Source organism: Petaurus breviceps, unplaced genomic scaffold (assembly GCF_028583685.1).
Source record: "Petaurus breviceps papuanus isolate PSGF00001 unplaced genomic scaffold, PetGlider_PUasm1.0 139, whole genome shotgun sequence".
Classification (NCBI taxonomy): Eukaryota; Metazoa; Chordata; class Mammalia; order Diprotodontia; family Petauridae; genus Petaurus; species Petaurus breviceps.
The window spans coordinates 914,450-932,127 of record NW_027185697.1 but is presented as its reverse complement, the minus strand read 5'-3'; the positions used below and the strand labels follow the sequence as shown (position 1 = coordinate 932,127).

The 17,678-nt window shown below is 39.3% G+C and overlaps 1 protein-coding gene across 1 annotated transcript in view; it reads left to right on the top strand.

The window, feature by feature from the left end:
- DNAH6 (dynein axonemal heavy chain 6) overlaps positions 1 to 17,678 on the top strand; it is a 252,951-nt gene that overhangs the window by 56,473 nt on the left and 178,800 nt on the right. The window contains exons 17-21 of the mRNA XM_069067144.1: positions 2,120 to 2,263; positions 3,675 to 3,887; positions 6,038 to 6,130; positions 12,527 to 12,646; positions 16,393 to 16,573. Coding sequence (XP_068923245.1) covers positions 2,120 to 2,263; positions 3,675 to 3,887; positions 6,038 to 6,130; positions 12,527 to 12,646; positions 16,393 to 16,573 — 751 coding nt within the window. The remainder of the gene's footprint in view (positions 1 to 2,119; positions 2,264 to 3,674; positions 3,888 to 6,037; positions 6,131 to 12,526; positions 12,647 to 16,392; positions 16,574 to 17,678) is intronic.

Below are 17,678 nucleotides of genomic sequence, written 5' to 3'. Positions count from 1 at the left end.
CCAACCACCACCATTCATCTCTTCTTCCTCTGACTTTTCCTGAATGTAGATGGGTATAGAGATACAGATAGAGGTATAGAGGTATAGGAATAGTGACAGAGATGATAGAGATCTCTATAGATATATTGAGACAGAGAGACAAAGAGAAACAGAGACAGGTAGAAATAGAGAGGAAAAGAGAGACAGAGAGAGAGGAAAAAGAGAGAGACAGAGAGTTTTTAAAGTGTTAGATGCCAGGCGCCATGCCAAGCACTGAGAATACAAATACAAGTGAGCGCCTGCCTGCCCTCCAGGATCTTACATTCTAGTGGGAGAGGACATCTCATAATGTGGAACTGGGGAGAGGACTGGGGAGAAGCATGACATAGATGTGGCTGGGAAGTGATGTGGGACCCTGATTATGGTCAAGACAAGGTGAACATTTACTTCTCCTAGCCAAGGAAGCCAGGGCCAGGGCAGAGTCTAAGCTTTGGGGGGGGGGGGTTAGGATTGATGGCTGTAGGGCAGAGTCCACATCCACACTCCTTGAAGCCCAGGTGGTGGCTGTGGTTGTTGAGTTGTGTCCAATTCTTTCTTGGCAAAGATACTGGAGTGGTGTGCTATTTCCTTGTCCAGTTCATTTACAGATGAGGAAACTGAGGCAAATAGGGATAAGTGACTTGCCCAGGGTCACACCGCTAGGAAGTGTCCGAGGTCACGTTTAAACTCAGGTCTTCCTGACTCCAAGCCCTGCACTCTGCACTATGGCACCACCTAGCTGCCCAGCACAAGTTTCTACTTCCAAATGCTCAGAAGGTACAGGTTCCACTTCTGCAGAAAGAGTCCCACCCTGTCTGGGTTCAGTGTTCCTGGGGAGTTTCCTTCCTCCTCTGCAGTAATATTCTTCCACTCATCAACACAGGTCAGCCTTCAACCCTGCCTCTTTAGATTCTTCCTCTTCTTTGTTTTGAACTTTGGAGCCTTTTTTTCTTCCTTGGAGGTTCCCTCCATTCCCCCAGGACTGCCCTTCAAGCCCCATAACCTTCTGCAAGAAAAACCAGCTTGCACTTTGAGTGGAGTCATCCACAGTGGGACTTGACCTTGGCAGCAATACAAACAGCCTGCTCTCTTTTAGGCAGGTTGTTGGACTGTCTTCATGCTCTTCCATGCTTGATGGAAGCAAACTGTCAGAGTGAGCATCTACCCCTTGGAAATCAGCAAATGCTGCAAATCAAGGCTTGGTTTATTGTTTTGTGGATTGTCTAGATTTAAGAAAATTATGGATAAAATGGTAATAATTCTAATTAAACTTAAAATCATGTAGTGCATAAACTTTTTGGAAATCTGGTTGTTAAAAATTTAGCAGCACATCCCTGAACATAACCCATAATTCTTATACATTCTAGGGTTTTTTTGTTCCCTCCAGAAGGAAGATGTTTTGTTTTCTCTGGGGTTATAAAGCATCTAATGAACATGCTACCTAAGCACCCAGACTCTTCCCTTGAGGTTTTTTGCATTAATGAGCTTTTCCACTTAAGAATTAAGTCATTAAGGTAGCATAGTGCTCCTGAAGTCAGAAAGACCTGAGTTTAAAATCTGTCTCAGACCATTACTAGCTGTGTGACCTTGATCAAGTCACTCAACCTTGCTCAGCCTGTTTTCTTATCTATAAAGTGAAGGAGATGGACTTGATGGTTAGTCAGTCAACAAGCATTTATGAAGCATTGGCTGTATGTCAGGCATTGTGCTAAGCATTGTGGATACAAAAAAAGGCAAAAACAGCCCTCTGTAGACAACATAAAAATCACTTGGTACAGAGTAGAAGGAAAGTGGTCCTCACGTGAGAGCATCATCACTCAGTGACCCCTGGAAAGAGAGACAGTTGGGGCTGACTCTTGAAGGAAGCCAGTGGAGCTCCAGGCAGGAGCAACAGCAGCTCCAAAGACACAGGACCCGAGGCCAGGGGCCATGTTCAAGGACTATGGCATAGACCAGCGTGCACGCATCCTTGAGTGCTCGTGGAAGGCAATCAATTATATACATTCTAGAAATCGTTTTTACTCATTTTACCTTTTCTCTCATTCTTTTTAAAGAAGCATGCCATTGTCGACTTCTAATCTGTGATTTCTTATTCTTACAGTGTAAATTTGATCTTCTGGATCCAGAGACGCTAAATTCTCAAGTTTCAAAGTATGCCAAATTTGTGAGTCAGTTGGAAAAAGGTTTACCCCCTAACAACGTGGTGCCACAGCTCAAGGTTAAGGTGGAGATGATGAAGGAAAAAGTAAGTGACTGTGAAGGGGATTGGGGCTGGGGCAGAATTCTTTCCATAATCTGGACTGTAGTCCTTCTAAGAGTTTATAGAGAAAGGAATCGGAAAACTGCCATAAAGCCACAGATGATATTCCTCAAGCCAATCAGCCATCATTGACATAATGCTACTTAAATCATCAGGGACTCAATGTGGGTAAAGGTTTGTACAGAGAAAAGACTGTTTTTTTTCTATTTATAGAATAAAACAAGTATTTCTGTAACACAGTATAATAAAAAGATGATTACATATGAAACTGCAAATCTATTATGTATAACTTGCTATTCCTTTTAAATATGTAATAGTTATCATGTAATTTTTTTTCCTTTTCTTCTTCCCTTCCCCTCTCCCTGCCCTAGAAATGGCTTCCATTAGACACTAATAGGTGTATTTGTGTGTGTGAGATTATTCTACAGGGTGTCCCTAAAGTCTGGACACCTAGGAAATCTCATTAACTATGCATATTTTCAAAAATGAAATGAATGAAATTTTCAACATTTTACTTAATTAGCATACATTTTAGCCATTACAATTTCACATGGAATAAAAGTTTTCATTAGCTATTGGGGAATATTTTCCATATTAATGGTATTAATTTAATTTAATTAATGAGATTTCCTATGTGTCTCCTATGTCTTCCTATGAAATCTCATTTATGCTAATCAAATAAAATGTTCTTGAAAATTTCATTCATCTCATTTCTTGAAAATATGCATATTTAATGAGATTTCCTATGTGTCCAGACTTAAGGGACACCTAATATATATATATATATATATATATATATACTTCTAGTTATCAGTTCTTTCTCTGGATGCAGATAGCATCTTTCTTCATATGTTCTTTATTCTTAATTTGTGTATTTGTAATAGTCCAAATGACTTAGTTCTTATTGGGGATGAGGAAATGGAACTATTCACTGCATTTTTTCATTGAGAATTGGTAAATGGCATTCATATATGGACAGTCCATTTTATTATTTAATATTTGTTTGTATTAATACTATTAATTTAGTGATACAAAATAAGTATCAAATTAATGATATCAATTTAATATTTAATCATTATTCTGTAAAGACATTTAAATTCTAAGCATTCATTAAATTGTGTACATTCTGTGAAAGTATACTAAATACTTTCATTGTTTTGAAAATTAGTATTAAAATGATCCATAAAGATTAAATTTCTATTCATTATTGAATTCTTTCACCCAAATGAAATCTAAACTGGTAACAATTCTTCCATGTACTTCATCCAATACCCTGTTTTACTCCATTATAAGTTAATATCAACCCATTGATGACTATTCTTTGATTCCATTAATAATTTGACTGTCTTTCACAACATTAAAATGGGAGCAAATAAACTTTGCTTTTGTTTTCTAGCTTCCAGTGATCACAGACTTGAGGAACCCCTTTTTGAAGCCAAGACACTGGGCAGCTATTGAGCAAATAGTTGATGTTACCCTTGCGGACCCTGAAAATCCATTAACTCTGCAACGTCTCATTCATATGAATGTTTTTGAATTTGGACCAGAGATTCAGGATGTTTCTGGGCAGGCTTCTGGAGAAGCGTCTTTAGAGACAATACTCAAGAAGGTAAATAAGAAAGCCACAACTTCAGCATCTGCTGAAAATCATACAATGAACACTAAGTGGACTATTGTAGGACTGCCATGGTTCATCTAAAGCCAGTCTTATTTATCCTCTTGGATGCAACCCATTGTTCGGACCCAGGCATGAGGAACCTGCAGCCTCAATCTCACATGTGGCCTTCTAGGTCCCCAAGTGCAACCTTTGACTGAGTCCATGTTTGCAGACCAAAAATCCTTTTTATTTGGGGAATTTGTTCTATAAAGTCTGGATTCAGTCAAAGGGGCACACATGTGACCTTCATATTACCTTCAACCAAGTCATTCATAAAAATTTTGAATGGTATAGGACCAAGAATAGGTACTTGGGTCATTCTACCTGTGTCCTCCCTGTAACACATTAATATTGATATATTCAATGTTATCATATAATCATTAATAGTGATATATTAATGACTACCCTTTGGGTCAGATCATTCAGTCAGTTCCAAATTCACCCTATTGTGTTATCATCTAACTCACCTCTCCCCATCTTGCCCACAAAAACAACATGAGAGACTTAATTGAATGAATTGGGATTCCCCTCATTTACCAAGCTAGTTACTGGGTCAGTAAAAGGAAATGAAGTTCGTCTGGCACTACCTGTTCTTGGTGAAGCCATACTAGCTTTCATTGATTACTTGTTCCTTTTTCCTCTCCCAGAGCTCACAAGTTACACCTTTAAAATAGTGTTCGAGAGTTTTATTTACTGATGTGTAGTTTGTAATCTTTACTTTAAAAAATTAGCTAACATTTGCCTTTCTCCACCCTATGAGATCTCTCCTATCTATTGAGGTATTTCAGAGCTAAAATGCCAGAAGTCACTCAGAAATTGGACCTGCCATTTTTTTAGAACTCTAGTTCATCTGTGCCTAGTTATTTGAGCTCATTGAGAACAAGATTCTGTTTCTTAATTTTAGTTGTATTTCTATTCATTAACATTCATTTTGGTTTTTCCTTTCTGGGTTTTCTACCTTCAACTTACTTGTCTCAAAGTTTCTTATTGTTTCTACCTCAGGAACTAGCTCCCCTTATTGGCTGGGATAAAGTCCAAAATAGCAGATCCCTTTGTGTTTCTTCCATCTTTTAAAAAATTAAATTATTATTAAACCAAATCTCAAGTTTCTCACCTGTGCTTCTTGGCAGAGAAAGCATGAGCAGATATCCAACCAGTTATCCCATCATTAAAAAAGCATGCATCCATGTTAACTTTGCATTTTATCTCCCAAATTCCTCATCTAATTCCTACTTCTATCTGGGTTATCTATAGCATACCCCTGAACAATCATTGAGTTCCATCCCATAAAGTGACACCTTTGAGAATCAACCTTTTGGGTTCCCTAGATCATTGAGTTTGTTACCCATGGATTTATTGCTGTCTCTTTGAATGTTGTCTCCTGGCCTTTATGGTGCAATGCTTCCTGTGAGGAGGCAACTAGGTGATATAGTGGTTGGAGAGCTGGACTTAGACTATGAAAGAAATAAGTTCAAATCCAGCCTGAGACACTTCACTGTGATCCAGGGCAAGTCAGCATCTCTGTGCTTCACTTTCCTCACCTATAAAATTGAGATAGTAAGAGCACCTAGCCCACAGAATTTTCATAAGGATCAAATGAAATAGTAAATGCAAAATGCTTTGCAAATCTTAAAGCATTAGATGAAAGCTAGCTGTGATGATGATGATGATGATGATGATGATGATGATGATAATGTCAATGATGACAAATATGTGCCTGCTCCTTTCTGTGTTACCCGGACGTGTCAGATTTATGGGAGCAATTTTTTCCCTCCCTTCCCTTTTTGGTGTAAAATCCTCTTTTTTGATTCATGAGATTCCAACAGAAAAGTTGCACCCTTGAATCATCACTACTTTTGAAAATTGTCATTCAATTCCATTTTCATTCTAAATTCAGCTAAACTTGTCCAACTATGTAAATGAGGATTAAAGGATTTTAACAAATTCTCTCTCAATGATTTTAAAAACCAGGTCACAAAAATGAAGATTTTATTGTCTTATTTTACACGAATTATACTTTTCAGTGACATGTTCATTGTTTATGGTATATTTATTTACTCGGAAAATGATTTTATTCTACCAAAATGTTATTATTTTACAAGGTGGAAGATTCTTGGAAAACAACAGAATTCATTGTTTTGCCTCATCGAGATACCAAAGATGTTTTTATCCTGGGTGGGACAGATGACATACAGGTAAGTAACTGCACTGAGCTGAAAACTTGAGAGACAGAGTCTCATTGTATTATCTAAGAATTATCTGCAGGGCAGCTAGGTGGCTGAGTGAGTAAAACGCCGGCCCTAGAGTCAGGAGGACCCAACTTCAGTTCCAGCTTCAGACACTTAACACCCACACAAAAAAACTAGCCATGTAACCTTGGGCAAGTTACTTAACCCCTATTTCCCTCCAAAAAAAAGAATTATCTGCACCAGATGCAGCCATTTGGGCCCATGACCAGGACTTTGGAGCAGAGGTGGGGTACCCTTGCCCAAACCATCATAACTGCTGAGTTTTTCTACTTCAGTGAGTCAATCGACATACATATTTTGAACACCTGGTCTGTATTCAACCCTATGCAAGACTCTGAGGAGTATACAGAAGGAATATAAAAGATGCTGCCAGTGCTAGAGTACCCAGCATATATGGTCTAGTTGGGAAGGTTTTGTGAAGGTGGTGTAACTTGAACTGGCTATTGAAATATGGTGTGGATTTAGAAGAGAAGGCATTCCTAGTGAAAACTGGGAAAATAAAATTGAGTCTATGTTGTTTCTGATTTCACTCTGTATGAAAACTGCTGACATTTTTATAACTGCCTAAGTCTTGTTTTATTTGTCTCAGAGTTAAGTTTGGAAATTCTGCTTTCCTGTAAATTACTCATCATCTCTAAGCTAAGTTTAGAAGTTTAGCTCCTGATAATCACTGTTCTAGTCTTTTTTTTGCCTTTTGGAGGGCAGTTGGGGTTAAGTAACTTGCCCAGGGTTACATGGCTAGTTTTTTTGACGCTGCCTTCTACTTTGGTTGCTTCTCCTTTTGTCTGAAAGAGACCTATCCTGCTCATCAGGGGCCTTAGCATTCCTGAGGAGGCTGACACCCTGTTTATTGGCAAATTCATACTTTGTCAATAAATTGTGCTCAGAACTTTTTGCCTCAGTTTACCTTGACTTTGATTATAATATTGGCAAAGTGTACAATCTAAGTAAAGGCATGACAGTGAGTGAGTGCACTTTTCCTTATAATTATTTTGAGGCTGTAAATAAATGGCTGTTACCTGAGCAGCAAACGATGAAGGTTGAACAATCATAAACAAAGTTGTGACTAAGGGAGGTACAGCCAGCCAGCTGCCCTCAGCCTGTTCCTTTATATGTTGTCTCTATTATACCCGGAGTCCTTGAGAACAAAGACAGCTTCGCCCTTTCATTTTTATCCCCAGTGCTTAGCACAGTATTTTGCACATAGTATGGGCTTAAACATTTTAAAAATTGACTCATTTTGTATCACATTCTTTTGTGTTCCAAACTCCAGAAATCAGCAAGAATTCCACCTTTCTTCTTTATTTTCTCCATGGAGCCCTTTTATTTTTTCCAAGGAACATTTATTCCATTCTTCCTAATAACACCCTCCTGTTAGCCAAGAAATTAGAAATGTTTTCTCCTTCTCTTTTCACTTTCTTCAAGCAAGTAGAAATCAGCTTGTATTCTGGATATCCATAGGTGTTACATGGTACTGGGAAAAACATAAACATTGAAGGTCGAGGCAAAATTTTCCTTTCCCTCCATAATTTTGTTAAATGAGTTGAGAGTCCTTTATTTCTTTTCTTCTTCCTCCTCCTCATCCTCCTTTACTCTCTCCCCTTGCTCCTCTTTTTGGCTAGACTTGTTATTAACTACTAAGGTAAACCCCTTTTCTACATAACTTGAGCTACAAATATAACGAGATTCCCCATTTCATCTCACCTCAATAGTGCCCTTTTGCATGCTAAGCTCTCTGTCTCAAAGGAATCAATTTAGCAGACAGAAGTGCCAGGACATAAGCACAAAAGACACGTGGACCCAGAAGAGCCCAAGACCAAATCCAATTATTTCATGAGATATTTGTACTTCATTTTACCTTGTTCCTCCACAAGGGATCATTGACTTTTATAAATTCAAAGTGTATGAAGCTTAGGGAATGGCAATAAGTCCAATTTGGCTGGAACATATATAGAATGTGTGAAGAGGAACAATGTGAAGTGAAGCTGGAAAGGCAGGTTGGAGCCCGATTGCAGAGGACCTTAAATGCCACTCTAAAGAATTTTATTTTTAACCCAGAAGCAATAGAGACCTAGTGAAAATCTTCAAGGAGGGAAGTAACATGGGCAGACCTGGGTGTTGGGATAAAAAAAAGCATTAGTTTGAAAGGAAGACATCTTGAAGAAGGGAGAAAGTCCAGAAACAAGAACACCCATCACGAAGCCACTGTGATGGTCTAGGTAAAAGTTGATGAGCGATACTAGAGTGGAAACACAGTCTGTACAGAAAACAGAGAGTGTTGTGGACATAGAATTCATAGGATTTAGTTACTGAAAGGATTTGGAGGGGAAGAGTGAATGAAGAATCACATGTGAGTATCTGGGGGGTGTGGAAGATGGCAGTACCATCAACATAAATATGGAAGTTTGAAGAAGGGAAATATTGGGAGAGAGGTTAGAGTTTAGTTGAATGTTGAATGGAGGGAGCCCGGTGGTGCTTTGGATTCAAAGCTAAGAAGGCCTGAGTTCCAATTTGGCCTCCAACACTTACTAGCTGTGTGACCACCCTGGTCAGGTCACAACCTCCCTGTGACTTGGGTTCTTCATTTATAAAATGGGGATGATGATAACCCCTACCTTATAGAGTTGTGAGGATAAATTAATGTATGCAAAGCATTTTGAGTGCCTTTAAAGTGCTGCATAAATGACAGCTATTATAATTATTATTATTGAATTTGATATACTAGAGGGAAAAGCAGTTGGAGATGTCTAGTACAACAGGTATTTAGAGATATAAGTTTATAGTTTCAGAAAAAATTAATACTATATTTATCTATAGATATATGTATGTGTATATACACATATATATGTTATACATAGAGAGAAAGAAAGAGAGAGAAGAGAGATATTTAAAAAGGCATATGTATGGTGGTGATAAATGGGGAAAATGGGACCAGGTGTAGCAGCAAGCACCCCGGCGTCCTCAGGGTTAGCTGCTACCACAGGTTCTTGGATCTGCTTCGTTAAAGGAAAGCAACTCAAAATGGGTTAACAAGCTTACTTTAATCAGTCAGACATATATCGTTTACCTTGTTCAGGGGAAAAAGGTCAGCATCCCGAACTTCAAAGTATACAGGCAAAATTATCAAGACAGAAACAGATCAAGTAGACAGATTTCCAAACTGTCCAACCATTACATCCATACCCAGTCAACATCTGGGTTTCCACATCTGGGTTTTTCAAAGCCGGGGAGTCCCTGGACAACGGCTTCCCAGAATCCAGATCAAATCACAGAACACTTCTCAAAGTGAGCCCCCAAAACAAAGCTACACATCAGGACTTATATAGCCTTCTCCTGGCTCAGAGAATGTAACAACCTTATTGACTCACTGGCCAATCAAGAAGTATCTACTGAAAAACAAGCCTCCCACCTCAGGCTTCAGGTGCACTTTAGCCTAGGGGAAGGGAAGATCTTCCAAATCTGCATTCCCATTACACCAGGTAATAGTACCAGTAGAAAGAGTATGGAGAAAGAAAAGAAGAGGGGCCAGGACAGAGTCTTCATTGGGGACCACCTATCCTTAGGGCTGTAGTAGTATAATGGACAAATAAAGCAAGAAGTGAGCAAGTATTTATTAAGTACCTACTATATGCAAGGAAATGTGCCAAGTGCTTTACAAATGTAATCTAATTTGGTACTCACAATAACCATGAGAGGTAGATGTTATTATTATCCCCATTTTATAGTTAAAGAAACTGAGGCAGACAAGTTAAGTGATTTTTCCAGATTACATAGCTAATAAGTATCTGAGGCTAACTTGGAATTCAGGTGTTATTGCTACCAGGCCTAATGTTCCATCCAGGGGGCTACCTACCTGCCTCTAGGAGAATGGGTTGTTGTCAGACAGGTAGAAAGGGAAGATAATAACCCAGAGTGAAAGAGAGTAGTCACTAGTGTTCAAAACTGCAGAAAGATTAAAGAACTTGCAGACTGTAAAAAGTCCTTCAGATTTGGTGAGCCTTGAGAGAGTATTTTTGATAGAGTAATAGAAGCCAGATTTCAAGGGTTTTAGAAGTCAACGGGGAGTCAAACAATTATGGAGAATGGTGCCTAGTCAATCATGTTGCTAGTGAAACTCAAGATAAAAATTGTGGTGGGATGCAAAAGACATAAGAGAAACAATGGGTAGAGAGAAGTGAGAGAGGGTCTAGAGACTGAGGAACAGTTTAAAGAAGTGAGTGAGGCAGTTTGAAGTGGAGAAAAAAAAGACTATGAGCAAGAGGGAATTTAAGAGTTCTAGATCATGGAGGCGAAACCAATTGGGAGCAGTGGCGAGGTCTAAAGTAGAGTGGGTGTGGAGGTCATAGACCTAGGAGATCAGGGCATTCTAAAGGGTCATTGGTGTGTGTATTTGAGAGGACAGGGTAGTAGAGGCAGAAGCCACACTGGAAGAGGTAACAAAGGGAAATGTGTCAGAAAACAGAGGCTCAAGCATAGACAACTCTGGGGAAGTTTAACCAAGACAAAGAAGCATGGGGCACAAGTTCTTGCAAATGCTTAGCACAGAAATGGACTTCAGTCATTCCTTCTGAATCACAGACCACTGCATGTCAGGCCCTTCTGTGCTCCACCATCTCCCGAAGTCTGTCCAAACTCATGCTTGTTCTTTCCATGCCACTATCTATCCACTCATCTTCTGCCATCTCCTTCTCCTTTTGCCTTTAGTCTCTCTCAACATCAGGATCTTTTCCCCTTGAGTCCTGTCTTCTCATCAAATGGCCAAAGTATTTAAGCTTCTTTTTCAGTATTTGACCTTCTTTAAGGGTCAAGACCTAAGTTTCTTTAAGTATTTACTGATTTGATCACCTCGCTGCCCCAAATTCTTAAAAGTCTTCTCCAGCACCACAAATAGAAAATGTCAATTCCACAGCATTCAGCTTTCCTACGTAGTCCTCATAGCCATACATTGCTACTGGAAAAAACTATAGCTTTGACTATATGGACCTTTGTTGGTAAGGTGACGTCTCTGCTTTTTAGTATGCTGTCCAGATCTGTCATAGCTTTCCTTCCAAAGAGCAAGCATTTTAATTTCATGGCATCAGGCACTGTCTGCAGTGGTCTTTGAATAAAAAATTTGATGCTGCTTCCATTTCTTTTTCCTCGTTTTGCCAGGAAGTGATGGGACCAGTGACCATGATCTTGGTTTTTTTATGTTAAACTTTAAGCCAGCTTTTTCACTTTCCTCTTTCACCCTCATCAAGAGACCTTTTAATTCTTCCTCACTTTCTGCCATCAGAATGGTATTGTCTGCATATCTGAGACTGTTAATATTTGTCCTGGCAATCTTAATTCCAGCTTTTTATTCATCCAGCCTGGCATTTAACATGATGTAGTTTGTGTGTAAGTTAAATAAATAAGATGACAATATACAGCCTTCTCATCTTCCTTTTTCCAATCTTAAACCCATCACTTGTTCTGTGTTCAGTTCTATTTGTTGCTTCTTGACCTGTCATGTAAGATGATCTCGTCCTCCCGTCTTTTTAAGGACTTGCCACATTTTGTTGTGATCCATACAGTCAGTGCTTAAGTGTAGTCAATGAAGCATAAGTAGTTTTTTTCTGGAACTCCCTTGATTTCTCCATAACCCTGAAAATGTTGGCAATTTTAGTCTCTTCTGCCTCTTCAAAAACCATTCTCAATTCACATATTGCTGAAGTCTGGTTTGTAAACTCTTAAGTATAACCTTACTGGAGTGTGAAATGAGCACATTTGTTTATCAATTGGAACCATCTTTGGCTTTGCCCTTTTTTAGGATTGGGACATAAATTAATCATGTCCAATCCAGTGGCCACTGTGGAATTTTCCAGATTTGTTGACATTTTGAGTACAGCACTTTAACAGCATCATCTTTTAGGATTATAAATATCTCAACTGGAATTCCATCACCTCCTCCAGCCTTGTTGTTGGCAATGCTTCCCAAGGCCCACTTGACTTCCTTCTCCAGGATGTCTGACTCCAGATCAATAAGCACACCATTATGGTTACTGGTGATGTTAAGATCTTTCTTGCATAGTTCTTTTGTGTATTCTTGCCACCTCTTCTTAATCTCTTCTGCTTCTGTTAAATCCCTACTGTTTTTTTCTTTTATCATGCCCATTTTTTTTGCATGAAACATTCCCTTGATAGCTCTAATATTCTTTCAGAGATTTGACTGAACTGAATGCAGAATCCCAAAGACCAGAAAGGAAAGATAAGAAAGTTTTCTTAAATGAACAATACAAAGAAATAGAAGGAAACAATGGAATGGGAAAGACCAGAAATGGGGTATTCTTATTGGATTCTCCTCTCCTTTTTTTCTTCAAGGTTCTTCTAGATGACAGCATCATTAATGTGTCCACAATTGCCTCTTCCCGATATGTGGGTCCACTCAAACCTCGAGTTGATGAATGGCAAAAGCAACTTGCATTATTTAATCAAACACTGGTGAGCAATAAATTTCAAAATAAATTATTCAAAGAATTTTAGAGAAATTATATAGTCCACCATCTTTATGCCTTTAGTTGGTCTGAGAGAGAGTGGGGTCCAGCAAGTGAAAAGAATACTTGTCTCTTAGGGTCAGAATGGCATAGGTTCAACCCCACCTCAGATACTTAATGCCTGGGAAACCTTGGGCAAGTCGCTTAACTTCTCTGGGCCTCAGTTTCCACTTTGGTAAAATGATGGGGTTGAACGATATGGTCTCTCAGGTTCCCTTTAGCAATTTTGCCATCACTTTTTTTTACCTTTAGACTGAGAAAAAAATCATGGTTTAGTGATTAGGTACCAAACCAGAGTCACAGGACCTGAATTCAAATCTGACTTCTGTATTTTACTATTTGGGCAAGTACTTACCTTGGGCAAGTCATTTAACCTCTAAGGGCCTTAGTTTTCTCATCTAGAAAATGAAGCAAACTGGGTAACCTCTGATTTATCCAGCTCCATATTTATAAGCCTATGATTTCAATAGTTAGAATATATTACAATTAGATTATAGTCTCCTTGAGGGCAGGAACTGTCTTTTGCCTCCTTTTTTATTCCCTGTGCTTAGCACAGTGGCTGGCATGTAGTAGGCATTTAATAAATGTTTATTGAATTAATATGGTTAGAAATGTAAGGAAAAAATTAAATGCCTTGAACTTTGCAATTTAATGCTAATACTACCACTTTACACTTAGATGGGAAATTGTAATTTAAAATAATTTATCTTACAACTCCACTTCATTTTATAGAGACAGAATCCTGGAAAATTTGTATGTGTAAAACAAAAATTCATGTGTTAAATTGTATTATCTCACTTTCCTTATCTTTTCAGAAATGTTTTCATGAAAAAATGTTACCATGAAATCAGAGTGGAAAGCACACCTAACCACAAATCCTAACCAAGAGAGAGACTGTGGTTGTTGCTTCTCTGTGTAGCCGCAGCTCTTAGCTCAATGTTGGTACACAGTAGGTGTTTAATAAGTGCTTGTTAACTGACTGAGCAGTGGTGATCCGATCAGAGGATAGCTTGCTTGATTACAATAAAGAGTATCAGTCAGTGATAAAGATAAGTAGGGCAGGATGCCTTCAAAGCCACGATTGGTTTTTATTCTATATTAGAGGCAGTTTGGGGCTACTCTTGGAGGCTTCTGAATAGGGGGTTGGAGAGATCCGAGGAATTCTGAGAGAGAGGCTGAAGATAGTACCCTGGCAGGTGTGGGGTGGCAAAGGAAGGTGTGATTTAATTATAGTTAAGGAAGAAGAAGAAAGGGAAGATCAGAAAATAATATGTCAAGAGTTAAAGGAGAGTTTCATTACCTAGGAATACTTGTGGATTGTTGTTGTTGTAACTTAAAAGCAACTAGGTGTTGTAGTGGAGGGAAAAGTAGCCTTGGAGTCAGAAAGACCTGGATTTGAATCCTGCCTCCCATACTTAGCTGTATGACCTTGAACAAATCATTAGTCTCTGAGCTTCAGTTTTCTCTTCTGCAAGATGGCGATTACTATCATCTACTTTGTGAGGCACAGTTGAGTTAGTCAGTCACCAAACATTTATTAAGCACTTACTGTGTGCCAGACCCTTGTAATGTAATGCCAAAAGAAGGCAACTTCCCAGGTTCAAAATACCAGCATAGGTGCTCTCTATTTTATTCAGTAACAAACCCAGAACAGAGAAGATCAAAAGATGACATCATTCAAAATACAGCATTTACTAAGTGTGATTAAATAATCTCCAAGGACTACCCCACCCCAGGACCTTCCAATCATTCAATCAATTACAAAGTCTCTGTTCTAAATACTTCTCCACCCCTAGGCTATACCTTCATTTGGTCCACCACAAAGCCCCTCTTCTCAAATGGAGATTAGTTTCCAAACATAAGTAAACTACCTTCATTTGTCAATCACAGAGCACAATAAGGTCAAAAGTTTCCCACCCCCAGGATCACAATTGAATCTACCCCAGAGTTACATCAAGTTTAAACACAGCACTTAATACCCAAATGGAGCTCTTTTCTTCATCTTGACACGAGGCAAGTTCTCAGCAATCTTAGTTCCTGGGGAGACAAGGCTTAGCAAGGCCATAAGATACATTGCCAGTCCCTTCATGAATTCATCCTCTGTCTGTAGAACAGTCCTAGAACCCCTGAACACATTAGCAAAGCCCTCTCCCAGGATTTCTGTAAACATACAACAAGAAAATCTTTCTTCAGGGCTTCTGAACCAACAGAAAGGCTCCCAGACCCCTGCAACAACAGCACTGTCCCTCACCAGTGGACAGTATTCACTCTGTCTGCAGGACAGTCTCCAGACCCCTGCAACAACAGCACTGTCCCTCACCAGTGGACAGTATTCACTCTCTGTCTGCAGGACAGTCGCAGGCCTTCTTAGCGAACAGCCAGGTTCCAGGACTTCTTCAACAAAAGGACTGTCTTTCACCAGTGGACAAATCTGGCAAAACAACATCAAAACAGACAGACAAAGTACCAGCAAAACAGCCATGTCTCCTCAGTCCTTGGCAGCTCAGGGGGCAGGTCTCAAAAGTCCAGGGCAATTCAAAGCGGCCACCAGCAATTCTCTTAGTCTCTCTCTCTCCACGAGGTGCTGCTTCCAAAAAGATCTTCCGCCTCTCTCCTGTCTCTCCAAATCTACATCACCAGCTCCTCCCAGTTCAGGACTTTCTTTTCACATCAACAAGCCCATCCCACAGGTGGGATTAACAAACTCTGGGTTTTAATACAATCAATTTGAAAACCAAGCCAATACAGGGGAATCTTTAATTGCCATTACTATCACAACCCTGTGCTAAACCCTAGGGATAAGAAGAAATACAAACGACAGTCTCAGCTTTCAAGGAGTTTACAATGTAAGGGGGGTTGAGAATGACAGCGAGGGTTAAAAGTGGAAACATTCCACTCCTAGGGCGTGAGGGATAAGTCAAGGGGATTTGCTGAGTGGGTGCTGCTGGGTGGGAAAGGAAGTAATAGATACAGAGGGTTCCAAAAGTCCTAGTGCAGATCTTGTATGAAGTGCCTTTTGCAAACATTAAAGGATTGTGTGTTTTAGCTATTAAGGCAGTAGTAGGGTAGTTTGACATATCAAATTATTCAAGGAGTAGAAGACAAAATGAAATATAACCTTTGATGACTGAGCCCCCCAAATTCCTCTTTTGTCTAATAATATAGTATGAACTTGAAGACATGAAGACTGTTGTATCCTTTGGGTGTCCCCCGTCAAGGGCTAGTCACTCTTGTCACTGTTTTTACCCAACTTCCAACTTTTTGTAACCCCATTTGGGATTTTCTTGGCAAAAAATGCTGGAGTGATTTGCCATTTTCATCTCCATTAATTTTACAGATGAGGAAATGGAGGGAAACAAGGTTAAATGACTTGTCCAGGGTCATCCAACTAGTAAGTGTCTGAGACTCCATTTGAACTCAGGGCTTCCTGACTCCAGACCTGGGTGTTCTATCCACTAGCTGCCCTATCCACCATTATCATGATGTAATCAGGAAGTTCTTTATCAACATAAGCTCCCAATTCCTGCGATTTTCCCTTAATGGCATTCTGGCTTCATCTTGCAGCCAATCTCAGTGTTGCTGTCCATGGTCCTGGAGTGGTGCATGAACTGCGCTCCCATTGTTCAGGCTGCCTGTTACTGGCGCCAGCATCTATCTCCCTGATTAACATCTTGATTTTATTGATTTCCCTAGGAGGAGTGGCTGACCTGTCAGAGAAATTGGCTTTACTTAGAGAGTATTTTCAGTGCTCCAGACATTCAGAGACAGCTGCCAGCAGAGGCCAAAATGTTTTTACAGGTGGATAAATCATGGAAAGAAATCATGAGAAAAGTTAACCGTTTGCCCAATGCTCTCCGAGCAGCTACTCAACCAGGTATTATCAACACAATGATTTGCAAAAAAGCATTACTATCCATCTATTACTGATCATTAGAGCTTGTGGATTGATTAATTAACCATTGATCCCAAGGATAAAGTATTAAAAATCTGAAAGACAGGAGGCAATGTTTTTGTAAATCTGATGAGAACAAATACTGTGATTTTGTTCTTCCCCTCTCTCCTTAGTTTGCAGCTTCCATAATTAAGGGTTCCTCCCCTCCTCACCTCCATCTTGTTCTTGCAGCCTTGGTCCTGAAAGGGCAGGGATACTTCAGTCTCCTCTTCCAACCTCCAACGCATATCTAAAATTACGTTCTCTTCCCAAACATCCACAGGTCTTACACTATCAATCTGATACATTAAACAGACACAGGAGGTAAATCTTTAAAGAAACCCTCTAGCCAATGCTTAGCACAAAGTTTTGTGTACAGCAAGTGTTTGATAAATGTTACTTGACCCTCTTTTTCAGGAGTTCTTAACCTGGGATTCCTAAATTTAAAAGATAGATACATAGATACATACATAGATAGAGAGAGATAAAGAGAGATAGAAAGATAGATAGATAGATAGATAGATAGATAGATAGATAGATAGATAGATAGATAGATAGATGATAGATAGATAGATAGATAGATAGATAGATAGATAGATAGATAGATAGATAGATAGATAGATGGATGGATGGATGGATGGATGGATGGATGGATGGATGGATGGATGGATACATGGATGGATGGATACATGGATGGATACATGGATGGATACATGGATGGATTTCTCTGTATTTTATGTTATACATAGAAACATGATTCTGAGAAAGGGTTCAGGGGCTCCACCAGATTGTGGCCAAAAGAGTCCATGACAAAGACAAAAGTTAAGAGAACCTCTCTTCCCGATAAATAGTAAATAACTAAAATATGAGTGTTCATATCATACACTGAAGGAATGCTCATATTTGGAAAGATATTCAGAGAAGAGATTAGTGAAGGAGGCAGAATCCAAATTAGGTCTTCACAGGTGAGTAGAACCCCTAAGGGAGGGAGGAGAGAAAAGAGGAGAAGAAGGCATCTGAAAAGAGAATCATATGAGCAGTGACTTTG